The sequence below is a fragment of the Nomia melanderi genome, chromosome 9, assembly GCF_051020985.1.
Source record: "Nomia melanderi isolate GNS246 chromosome 9, iyNomMela1, whole genome shotgun sequence".
NCBI classification, from domain to species: domain Eukaryota; kingdom Metazoa; phylum Arthropoda; class Insecta; order Hymenoptera; family Halictidae; genus Nomia; species Nomia melanderi.
The window spans coordinates 10,250,263-10,262,603 of NC_135007.1; the positions used below are offsets into that span (position 1 = coordinate 10,250,263).

The 12,341-nt window shown below is 39.6% G+C and overlaps 2 protein-coding genes across 7 annotated transcripts in view; both read right to left on the reverse strand.

Annotated features, from left to right (window-relative positions):
* alpha-Man-Ia (alpha-Mannosidase class I a) overlaps positions 1 to 12,341 on the reverse strand; it is a 611,213-nt gene that overhangs the window by 28,002 nt on the left and 570,870 nt on the right. The gene's annotated exons all lie outside the window — the stretch shown is intronic.
* On the reverse strand, positions 8,365 to 11,639 carry LOC143174878 (uncharacterized). 6 transcript variants are annotated; one of them, XM_076370621.1, is made up of 9 exons: positions 11,405 to 11,637; positions 10,739 to 10,861; positions 10,149 to 10,266; positions 9,790 to 10,048; positions 9,371 to 9,487; positions 9,180 to 9,306; positions 8,955 to 9,100; positions 8,741 to 8,873; positions 8,365 to 8,501 (listed from the first exon to the last, which is right to left on the reverse strand). In XM_076370621.1, exons 1-9 carry the CDS (start codon positions 11,546 to 11,548, stop codon positions 8,448 to 8,450), a joined length of 1,221 nt encoding a protein of 406 aa, XP_076226736.1. In that variant the 5' UTR covers positions 11,549 to 11,637; the 3' UTR covers positions 8,365 to 8,447. The 6 variants fall into 6 exon arrangements, with proteins under 6 accessions (XP_076226736.1, XP_076226734.1, XP_076226732.1 ...); XM_076370619.1 differs by lacking the exon at positions 8,365 to 8,501 and adding an exon at positions 8,509 to 8,655 and having other exon boundaries at positions 8,955 to 9,049; positions 11,405 to 11,639; XM_076370617.1 differs by lacking the exon at positions 8,365 to 8,501 and adding an exon at positions 8,509 to 8,655 and having other exon boundaries at positions 11,405 to 11,639.

Consider the following 12,341-nt stretch of genomic DNA (forward strand, 5'->3'; position numbering starts at 1 on the left):
CGCTGATTTCTATTAACCTCGGAACGACCGAGCCTCGAGCCACCACATGGAAGAATAAAGGCCAGTCGAGCCTATCCAAGTTTATTCTACTGGTGCACGGATAATATTCTTAAAAAGGGATAGTACGGTGCAGCGTTCAGTAATAAGTTCGCTGCGGAGTATTTTTTTGCACAGTACGTTAACTCGCATTACGCTTACGTAAATGTAGTGCACGAGCCCCATTGTAGTCCGGTTTTCATAATTTTATGTTATCCGCCAGTCGTTTATAAATTCCATTAGACTAAAAGCTCTCGTTTCTATGGCAGACGCTTTTGTAGTCATGATTTTTCATTGAATAAACATCCATGTTCGTTACGAGCGAGGCAAGGTATGACAGAAAGTGAATCAATGTGTCGGAAGTAGTCCAACAGAAATCATCCCAATGGTTCGTTCCATTGAAACTGTTTAGACTCGTCATATTAATCTTTTGCAATATCTTATTATCAACCGAAAGAAGAGAAGGATACCCTGAAGCCAAGTAACAGAGCAAAAGTGAACACTCTTAATTTGAAAAAAAAAACAGGAAGGCCATCACGGTTTTACTGGCCAGGATCTCGCAACTGAAACTGCGCGGTGGTCTAAACCCTACTTCCGTCTGGAAAATTGTGTCGACGTTTCGCTAATATTGCAGCTGACGTTACCAAGGGTCTGGGAATGCTGTAACGTCCGGTAGCGTCCGGCAGCATTCTCAGACTTTAAATGAAGCCGGCTGCAGCGCTGCCGGAACGTCGGGTTCATTTTCCAAATGTCATGGCTTACACCCGGGAGCCTGGAACTGCGGCATTAACTGCAAGAACCGGAATCGCGGGGGTTTCGAGGATCTCATTCAAGTGCGCCGACACTCGTTTCCCGCGGACTGGAGCATTGATCATTCCGAACACTTCACAGAATTAATCGAACGCAACGAATATCCTCCCCCGTGAAATAATTCGATCATCCCCTACCAACAAGATTCATACAAAAGAACTACAGATTTCTCGGTAAACCTCGATCCTCCTCGATTAACTTGTACACTACGACAGTACGAATTGTACGGTAATCAGAGATAAACCGATCGAAAGTCTCCGTAACGCAGGTTTGCGGTTACCTTTAGACGTATCTGTGTTAATAGCGGAGTTGAATATTAAGGCGTTCGAGATTTTCTATAAAAAGAAAAATGTCCCTGGATTCAATGAATTCTCGACGCCCAAAATTTGTGCACGAGAATCTGGGCAACGCATAGGAGCTATTACCTAGACAGGCGGACTCGATGCTGAAACCAATTTCCCTCAAAGGAAGCCGAGGTATCTGGAAAGCTTCAGGCGCGACGCTCGAAAGGGGAAGCCGGCTGACGTGCAAGATGGCGCCGGAGCAGGGACGTAAAAGGAACGGGAGAGCGATGAAGCTTCCAGCGGGGAGAAACAGTCTTAGCAAAAAACGCCGCCAGGATTTCCCTGTAACATGTCATTAACCGAAAGAACCGACGACGTAATACCGTTTCACGGATTTCAACTCGTGATCATCGTAACTTCGTGCTCGGAGCGATAATGTTCTCCTGGGATGGCGGAGTCTAGGACGTCGGATAGAGACATTATGCTCGGGGAGTTCAGATAAGAGGGGGCCAACCCGGTAGCGGCCTCGAAGCTGCCGGCGAGGCGCGCCGAAGATATACATCTAGGCTCCCCTTCTCTCGCCCTTTCGTTTTTCCAGGCCCTTCGCAGACGGGTCGCGCGATTTCTCGCAATCACAGTGGTCGATCTCGGTCGCGAGCTTGTTCGTTGATTACCGAGCGGTCGCTTCATGCTTGGTTTGCCGCAAATGGCTTCCCCGTTTCGTCCGTTCGAGACCGTCCCAGGTTGACAGACGAGTTTGCTTGTAATTTCGAACCCAGACAACTCGAACCTCTGCGGCTCGGAAACCTCTACAGTCCGTAAAGTTTCTTCATTCATCCTTGCCCCGTTATAAAAACCCGGGCGGAAGGAACTACAAAAACTCTGACATGAATTATTTCGTGTTCGGTGCGCATTTTACCTTGAAAATTCTCGGATTTGTAGGTTCAATCTTTGCACAACGAAATCTCTTGTGTATACAGTTATGTGAATAACTATATAGTGCAACGTGAATCAAAGTTCTGCTACTTTCACTGGTTTTGAGGTTACCTTAGAGAGTCTACGAGTCGCATTTTCGTTGAACTTGTTTCACTTGGAAACTTGATTAAATGAAGCTTCTGTGAGTTGAAGATCTTTTGGCTTCCTCCGAGGTATGAATTATCAAGGTTCAACTGTAATTTCGAACCGATTACCTCCATTTTCCTCTTGTTTCTTCTGAGGAGGCTTCGTTGGATCGCGCAGAGAGAGGGAGAGAGTCTCGGTATTTTTCAGTGTTTCTCGAGATCTTTTTGTTTAGGATTATCCTGTTTACCGCTCATCCTAATTTTAAATCCTCTCGCGGCTTTAAAAGTTCGCATACTGCTCCGGCAATGTTATTGCTTAATGTGCTCCCGCTTCACTGCTTATAGTCGGATAATTCTGCGGTTTATAGTCTACAGTGAATGCGTGCGAGCGCGCATTAACAGTTTAACGGCTGCCGCCCGCCATATTGGTGTCGCTGTTAATCGCGTTCGCGTGGTAACGAATATCCATTTTGTTTACATCAGGAATGCGCAAATGGGGAATATCCTCTTAAAGGATAAGGCTGAAGGAAATGCAGTAAACTTAAAAACAGTTAGCGAATGTTATTGCTTAACCTGCGCCGTGTTAATTCATTGATTACGCGCCGATACTTTTTGTTGTTACACCATTCTTACTCGCGCGAAGTCCTTCACGAACATCATAGCAGAAGGTGAATTTTCGTTTGGAGGAACAAGCTCCACGCTATAGTTTATTATAATGTTGAGAATCACAGGGAGTAATGAAAAAAGTAACGTTAAATTGCCGGACATTTTAATATCTAGATCATTGTATGTACTTTCGAATTACCAGTTAACATTAATCGTATACAAACAAATGATTCTAAAAGAAGTTATTCATCCCTTGTCGACTTCAGATGATATTTATCAATTATCAAATTGAAACATCTTAATAAATCTTTTAATCATGAACTTGACAGAAAATACTAAGATACCCTTCCCATTAATGGTCCACCCAATGCAGTGTACTTAAGAACGGAAAATATAGTAAGAAGGAAATTAAGAGAAAAATAAAGTTTCTTCAGAAGTAAATAATGTTAAGAGGAATCCGAGGTTTCTTTTTGTTGGGGGGATGTTCGATTGAGGTCAAAGGGATTCCGGACTGTTCGTGTAACGGCTTCTAGCAAAGTTCGTTTCTATTCAGGAGTTGGAATGCTTCTGCAATCCGAATTCAAGAAAACCGACGATCGTTTCCTTGTCAATGGGATGGCTATTCCGGTACTTCAGGGTTCCGTTTGGCGCAGTCGATGCACGAAATTGTTTTCGAACGGTAATACAAGGGACGATTATACCCGAGAAAGAGATTTCAATGGGAATCAGCATTCCGAACGCAACGTACTTAACTCGACACAGCCAGGTGTAGTCCATTCACGTCGAAATAGATTCGAGGTAATGAATATCGCCGAATCTGCGATTTTAAAATCTTTAGAGACGTTTCCGCTGACTTGACATTCTGTACAGCTGTATAAAAACCGAAGTCGAACACTGTAAACGAGAAATATGTTGTTAACATAAAGGAATGCGACAAGCAATCTACCCTTCCTTCTTGTAGAAGAAAGAAATTCAAAATAAAACATACGTTATGCTTTTTATACAAATGAAATAAGATCACTCTTTTATACAAATAAAATGAGTGTCGAGAAAATAGGAAATTATAGAATATCGATTATGTACTAGTGGGTCACAGATATTATCTGCTCCATTGAATTATTAGAAAGTCTTGTAGGAAGTTATTAAGAATAAAAGGAACGCAAACACTAGTTGTCGTTAGGGCTGCTGATCAGCTGTCGGTCACCCGAAAAATAAACAAGCGACAGATGATTGACCGAGAGAGCGAGTGAAAGAGAGTGCGAATGAAAATAAGAACGAGAGCGGGATATTAGGGGCGATAATCGCAAAATCTGTGTATTTAAGAATGTGAGTGAGCGATTAGTATATTAGGAAGGATGCATGAGGGAAAGAGTCTTTTTGTGAGAATTGCGAGTTGGTGAGAACAAAGTTATTGAGAGAGTATTGAGAGAGCATTGCGAGTATTAATTATAAGTTAAAATTAAACTAAAATTTATTTTAAGCCTTGTCCTTGATTCATTACAATCCCACAGTCTTGTAATAACGATTCCCTAGGAAGTTCGATTTTAAAGGATGATTGGATAGTAGAATAATCAGAGTGTTAAATTACACTATTATTGAGCTGCAAGTAATAATGAGAAATACGAAAGTAGTTCGACTTGCGAGACACGTGTCTAAAACGAGTGTTCGGCATTGGTAGTACCTGTTGCTGCGCGTGTTCGATCCAGTCTGTTTCATCGCGCGAACCTATTCGTCCCTGGAGATGAACGATAACAATCCACAGATTAAACATTTGCCTAACGATATCCTATTAGTTTCCGGCAAAAAATTGAAACTGAATTTGACGTATGGGTTGCTCAGAAGCCAATGCGATTAAATCCAGAAAACAAAAATTGAGAAAATTAATGTTTTCGATTCTGAAATTATTGTACAACATATTCAGAAGCTGTAAAAAGAAGGGGTATCTGACCTGGAAGAAACGAAGGCACAGGTAAATTCTTTAATAATTAAAAAGAATATTATTTATTCCATTAAAATTGACGAAACTTAGAAAATATCAAAAAATGAACTTAACCGCATTGAATTAAATCTTATTCCATGCTTTGAATTGAAATTAAATGTCTCTTTTTTGTGATTAACCCCTTGACCAACGATATCCTATGTATTAGTTTGTGGCGAAGATTTGAAACTGAACTCGTTATATCTAAATCTTTTTTGAATCTAAATTGAGTATCACTTTTTTGTTATCAATTGTTAATTTCTTTGTTGTTTCTTATCCTGAAAATCTGTTACAAAGTAGTTCTACCAAATCCATTGCGAAAGAAATCATAGGGCAAGAGGTTGACTGCCGCTGAATAAACTATATCTAACCAATATTTTTATACACATCGGACCTATTATTTTCCCAGAAAAACGAGAGAACACTGCTAAAACAGATTGGAGGAGATTGAAACTGTGAACAGATTCGAATTGCTGAAACTACAGTTCATTCCTCACAGCAGCAGAAGCAAGGTTTCGATCGCTGCTTCCAGTTCCCCGTCGCAACGCAGCATGTTTGCCAGGTAATTCGTAATTACTTGGCTGCACGGTGCTCGGTTTTAACCCTTTTCAACGTGAAACACCGCGGAACAACGTTGACGGGGTACATTACCGCAATGTGAACGACAGACACTGTAATTTCAACGCAGGCTGCGTCGGGTGCGCGCACCGCGAAATAGGAGGGGGAGGAGGGCGTGTTAAGATCGATCGATACATCATCGTGACACAGTGCGCCACGGCAAGTACGAAGATTATACGTTATTTCAGAAATTGTACACCGGCTGTGTGAATTTGCGCAGACAATTTTTCACGGAGCGCGGTGAATTAGCATAAATAAGTTATATTTCGGCGAACCCCGCGCGACCAGCCTTTTTTATGAACTCCCTGTTTGAAGTCCAAGTCGGCGCAGGCTCGATGGGGAGCACCAGTTTGCAATTCTCCCTGCGCTTGTGTAAACTTGTGTGTGTGCGTTCTTTTTTTTTTTGTAAAATTGGCTTTCTCTCATCCTTATTTTCAGCGTAAAGTAAGAAATCTGCAATCATGTCTCGTGAACTTTGCATCGTTGCATTGTGAAGCTGTCAACGGTACATCATGCCGCACTTTCTACGGTTGCGTGAATGGATCGATTTCGATATCCCTATAAAATATCTAAGACTGATGAACAGGTACTAGTGAGTTTGTTGAGTTCGTCTAAATTCGTTACTAAATCGTCACAGTGTTCCCATGCGGCGACAGTAGTCGATAGAGTGGATGGACGTTCGCAATCTGGACGTAAGTACAGTTGGGACGTGACCTGATGTCTAGCAAGACGACACAGGACAACAGCGTTCTTCATTGTTTATAGTTCTATTTGTACTTCAACTTTGTTTACAGATTCATTATATGCAACTACGGACGCAAATGTCCTTTTACAAAATGAATCTGTTGGTGTTAATCTGTATAATTTGACCTTCTGAATTTCTAAGAAGCAGTAACGCAACAATATTTCTAATCGATCATTTAAGAAGTGTTCACGTGACGTTATTTTTCAGAAATCGCAGGACGAGATTATTTGAATTATGCGATATTTGTCAACATAGTGTCTTTCTGTAAGTACGATACTTTTCGGTCGAACTTAAGTTACGAACCGTCTAAGCGTCCATCTTCGTTAGAAAATGCATGGTACTCACCTGAAACAAAACGAACGGTCACACGTTTTGAAAATTGGACAGGATTACACAGAAATGTGACTTACACGCATGACATAGCTTTTGCACCCTGGGAACCGGAACTTGCGTCACAAATTACAACTGACATTGAGACTTTCGTTATTATTTATTATTTATCTCACTTTAAACTGTTGCTTTTACTTTTCAGCTCATATACATATAAAACCCATGTTGACGAGGCGAGGTTGAAATAAAATGCAAGTTGATGGCTCAGCTGAACGAAGTTGATTGATTCGTTTCGCTTCCAACGTAACGAAGTCCTTCTTATACAGGATAAAACGATATTTATAATTTCCTAGATTAGTACACAAAAGTATGAAGTTTTAATAATACCAATTAAAGAAACAATCAAACGAAGTCGCGTACACTACCTAAACAATGAAACCCAACGAAAATGTCATGACACTGACAGGCCTTCAATTTACCCTCCACCACGAAGTTTTGTACGTGTTACATATCTCACGCCTCCCTTTTACATGCACTTTTGTTTCTATAAGGCGTAGGCGTTGGTTAAGAGCTATGCCAGACTGGACAACGCAGTCCCTCGACAACACGGAAACAATCGAGATGTACTTTTTATTTCTTCCTAGTAAAAGCGGTAATTAGTCTTCCCTGTCCGGTATCATTTGCACGTGAGGTATGTTGTTTTCCGTTATCGTGAATTTTCTATATATTTTTTCACAACGCCTTGGGGATGGCGAAATATCCACCAAACATTAAAATTACTTGATAAAGTTGCTGTCGATGTGCTTATTCCAACGTGCGATTGTTAAACGATTCTTTCATTGAAATATTCGATTTTTAAGCCGGCTAATGTGGACGCGAAATTCGTGCGATGATATCGGTATCAAAACGTTTCATAATCGTACAATAATGCATGGCTGAGTAAATAAAAATATTACTGCATCAGTAATTCCTTTTTGGATCAAACTGCATCATTGCCAAATGCGTGAATATTATCCGCGTAATTGGAAAAGGGATTCTCGTGTAATGTATCAGTATCATGCACTGAATATTCAGTAAAAAATAATTTCGGAAAATATTATTTAGTGAATACTCACAAACGGTTGCACCTTCTTGTATGTACCACAAAAATGCCGTGCTAATCATGGTGCGCTCATGAAAACCTTATAATGTCAGCCGCTATGATCTCACAGCGAGTCGCGTGCCGCTAGATCACCCCGTCACACTTCATTTGTCCATTGGCCATTCAACGCGCAACAAGTTACTGCCAGTACGCGAGAACGTGAACTGTGCTGTAGTATGCAGGGTAAACGGTAGAGTGCGATAACATAAACAAAAGTCTGCAGGCTTACACAGTTGTCATTGTTTCAATAAATTTCGGGAAAGAGTTTCCCACAGAGAGAAATCGTACATAAAGGGTGAGGGGAGTAAGTAATATGAAATCATCAAAATGAGCATATACCGAAATTCACATCTGGCAATCTGGAAAGCTAGGTACGGAGAATATTTCAATATGTGGTATTGAAATTATCGATTTAGCCACCCTGTGAACTTTTTAAACTGGATGTTGACAATTCATCGTTTATCAAATACTGCCAAAGGATTCTCTTAACACTAGAACTATCGAGCATTTATTGAGGTTGACATGTAATCGTTATGATGATTGTAACAATACACCTTTTCCAATTTCTACAGACATTTGCCGTAGTGTTGGAGAGAAACTATTTACTAATTTTCAAAATTATTTCTAATGTTCATTGCATTGAAAATATGAATAATTGTAAAATGGATAAACTGAAATCAGTCATTTTGACAGCAGTTTTAGTGTCAAATAAGTGTCCTCCCTAAACGCCTGTATAAGATAAAGCCACGTTCTTCATGCTGCATAGAAACATTTATTATTTGCCAAAAAAAAATCTTACGTGAATATACGACCGTTTGATGGAACTTGGTATATTTGATTATATTTTCAAAGAGTACATAACCGTTAAGTAAGATATCGATAATCGAAGTACCTGTAAATTGTAAACTCTAAGTGATGTTAAGGCCAGTGCAGTCGAGCGTCACGATTCCGCTGCGGCGCCACAACGTTGAAGCAGTGCGATTTTGGCAAAGAGAAACGTTAAGTTCATTTATCCTCTTCTTGTGAGGCAGAAGAACTTTGTTTGCCTATTACACCAAAATAATCGCTGCAGCTACGCAGCCTAATCGCATCGTTCGCGTATAGATAATGGACTGGCGAAAGCTTTGTTACCGCGAATAATCCTTCGTTACATGGATGATAGAAACCGCCAAGCACTGGAGTCCAGCCTCTCTGCATGCCGCAAATTATGAGTATCAACATTTTTTGTGCCCCTATAGGCGCAGTGTACCATGTGCATTCGAATCTGCAAATGTAGGTGGTTTTCGAAAATCTTATACCGAAGTTGACATGGAGCATGAAAGTGTGCTTAATATATTTCACTCACGTTTTAAATTCTACTGCAACGAAGCCGTCTTTGACGTATTGACCAAGATAATTTAGAGCACAGACGTATAGCAGGTGTCCGATGACTGCTGCCGCCTGTGGTATAATTTGTGACATCATTTGCAGTTGCAAAATTGCGTGTAAGAACTGCACAGGATACCTCAGATGATTACGAACGCTTATTAACGATAAATATGAACACACACCTAGTAAAACCTGTACTTACACGTAGCAGGTTCACGGATACAGAAGCCATTCCTAAAATCAGCAGAAGGAAATAAACTCGTAGGTAATTCTTTTGGACTGTATCACCGAACCTTCGAAACGTTAAATATAGAGACCGCTTTAGTTTGCTAGGCGTAATAAATAATTGATCTAGAAGTACCTGCTTCGAAACTGAAACTTATTGATACTAACCTAATTATTTCTGCGCTGATTTCTACAGCTTTACCTATTTCTTTGTACATTGATCTACATTTTTTTAAATCTGATGTGTAAGATCCTTCGTTGTTGAAAATATTTGTTAGACGATAGCTGTCCCGGAAAGAAATCGAAAGGGTTAAATGGATTATCGACTCGTCAGGTGAACAGGAGATGCAAGCAGTTACTTAATATAATCATTGCTAAATAATAATAGAATTCAATTATATTATGGTAATGTTGATAATATCATATTACTTCCCATTATCATTATAAACTTCATTTATACCGCGATTTGTGAAGAACAATGATGGTGCAGTTCTTAATCTTATTTGTCCGCGCATAGTCTCTAGAGATCTCAAGTTCGCTGAAATTTACATTCATCTCATACGTACCGGTTTGATAATTAATCTTACCTATACAGTTGTAACGTTCCATACACGTGGAATATGCATATAAATATAGTTAAATCGGTCCCGATTATTACAGTCGTCGCGCAAAAAAACCAGATGTCGGTGTGTAGAAGCGCGACCGAGGAATATTTGTCATCATCGAAAGTGTACCGCAGTTTGGCATGTGAATTAACAATATATTTACTTTCTTCCATCGACGCATTATATGCCGGTATGAAAGGCAAGTATAGTGCGTAAGAAATTATTATAAGATACAAACAGACTACGATAAAAAATGAAACAGTACTGGAACTGAAGCTTATTGTTAATGATTATTGTGCATTTGAAACGTCTTTTTAAATGACCCCGATCATTTCCCTTACCCCCAAAAAGTATGCCTAGTTCTTTTCCACGATCAGCATGTTTCATTAATATTTCCATTTCAACTTTGTCAGTTATGGAGCGCCAGTGGTTACGAATCATTTCGATGATGTATTTTACCTACGGAAAAATAATTAACTGTAAATACAAGGACGACTGTAGTAATAAATTTACAATTTTACACAGAATAGTTTTGAAGCGGACAGTTTAATGAATTGTGAATCGAACGTGATTATTGCAGGTTCAATAGTTCCCGTTTAGTAGACCCAGACTTGGTTGAACGTTACACCTATTATCGGGGAAATTTATGGACAGTTTTGTTTGCTATCTCTTGTACACTGACTCGACTCTTAATATTTACGTAAAAAGAAATTTAGTAAGTTCGAATTGGAAGAATTGTTGAATGCATCGGAAAAGAAAATAAGAACTATAGGGCATTAGCGAAATCGGCAGAAATTGCAGGATGTAAACATTAAATGTTTATAAATTGATAAAATGTTGCTTGAAATCCAGTAAAATTCAATTTTAGAAGTAGTGTACAGTACACGGGAATGTTCGAAGTGATACCAGAAAGCAAAGATATTATACCTACTTCATTGATCTTCAATAAAAATGTGCAATATTTAACTAGGCAAAATATTATAATGCAACCATTCGATATAAATTCCAATATGAGACTTGTATTATATTCCTCCATATAGTAAATCTCAATTATCTGAAACAAAAGCTAGCATGAAATCTGTAACACTTCATTCGAACACATAACTTCGTTGTCCCAGCTCCTATAATGCTATGAGGTATTAGATTTTAGGAAGTAGTTTGGCCGCACATAAATTTTATTGATTTATTTCTACGTGTATAACAAAGTATATTCCGTTTATTTCTAAGCTGTAGTGCGTTGTGTTATCTTAACCGTTTGAGTGCCAACCGGTGGAACCACGTTTGTTCGTATCATTGTGTAAAGTGTCAGCCAATCAATTCGTAAAATCAAATTAAGTTTATTTATTAATTTATCTTCTAACCATTTATTTCTATCTAGTTTATTATTTGCTTAATAGTGGGAAAATAGAGCGATCTCATCGTGTAGAATTTTATGTGAATAACGAGAAGCGTAATTCATTTTCTGAGTTAAAACAGAAGTGGTGCGATCGCGGAGGTTGGAAGTTTTCGAATGGATTTGGACAATAACTCGTGGCATTCAAACCGTTAATCTTTTATGTCAGATTGAACAAAAACCGATGTAACAAATGAAAGGTACCTGGAATAGAGATGCCGACACGAATATCAGTAACCCCAAAACTCTCTTCACATACGCAGACCACGAATTATCGTACGGCCACAGTCCAACGATTGACAGGATAATTCTGTATAGCGTATAGTGATGGTCTTTTAGATCGTCCATCTCGTTTCGAAGGTGGATCGCTTCTGAGCTGTGATGACCATCTCGATTTACCCCCACCGCAGAAGTTTGTTTCCCCTATTGGATGTCATTTGAATAACCGACGAACCAAAAAAACACAGGATATAGGAAGGGAAAAGATAACGCTTCGCTTGGGCGACAGTGTCATGATTATAGGTTTGCAGTCATCGATCGGTTCGCGACATTACATTGTTTCCCTTGCAGAGACGAAGAGAGGCAAAAAAAAGGGTTGCAAAAAACATACACGACCGTGTTTTTTCACCCCAAGAAACTGTTGCCTTCCACGAAACTCGAAACGCGTAAATATGACACGTATTGTCTCTTCCCACCATTATAAAATGTAATATTCAGCAAAGATTTCTACCACGTCACCCGTTGTCATCTAACCACTAGTCGCGGGCGGTGTAGTCATTTCGTGCGCTTCATTTGTCCTTTGGCAATTCAACGTGCGACAAGTTACTACCAGTTCGCGTAAACGTGCATAGTGCTGTAGTATTTGAAGTTAACAATACAGTGAGATCATAAACTAAGACTGTGGATAGAAGATTCTTGTTCTAGACAGTCTTGAGCATTTGCCAAATTTTGCGGAACGTGTTTTGCAAAGTGGAGAATCAAGAATTTGTAGAGTACGCATTTTAGTAAAGTAGGTTTCGGTGAACTCCGCGCGACCAGCCTTTTTCACTTCGTTTTATGGCCTCCCAGTTTGAGGGAAGTCCGAGTCGACGATTCTCCCTCCGCTTGTCTAAACTTATGTTTTTTTTTGTAAAATTAACTT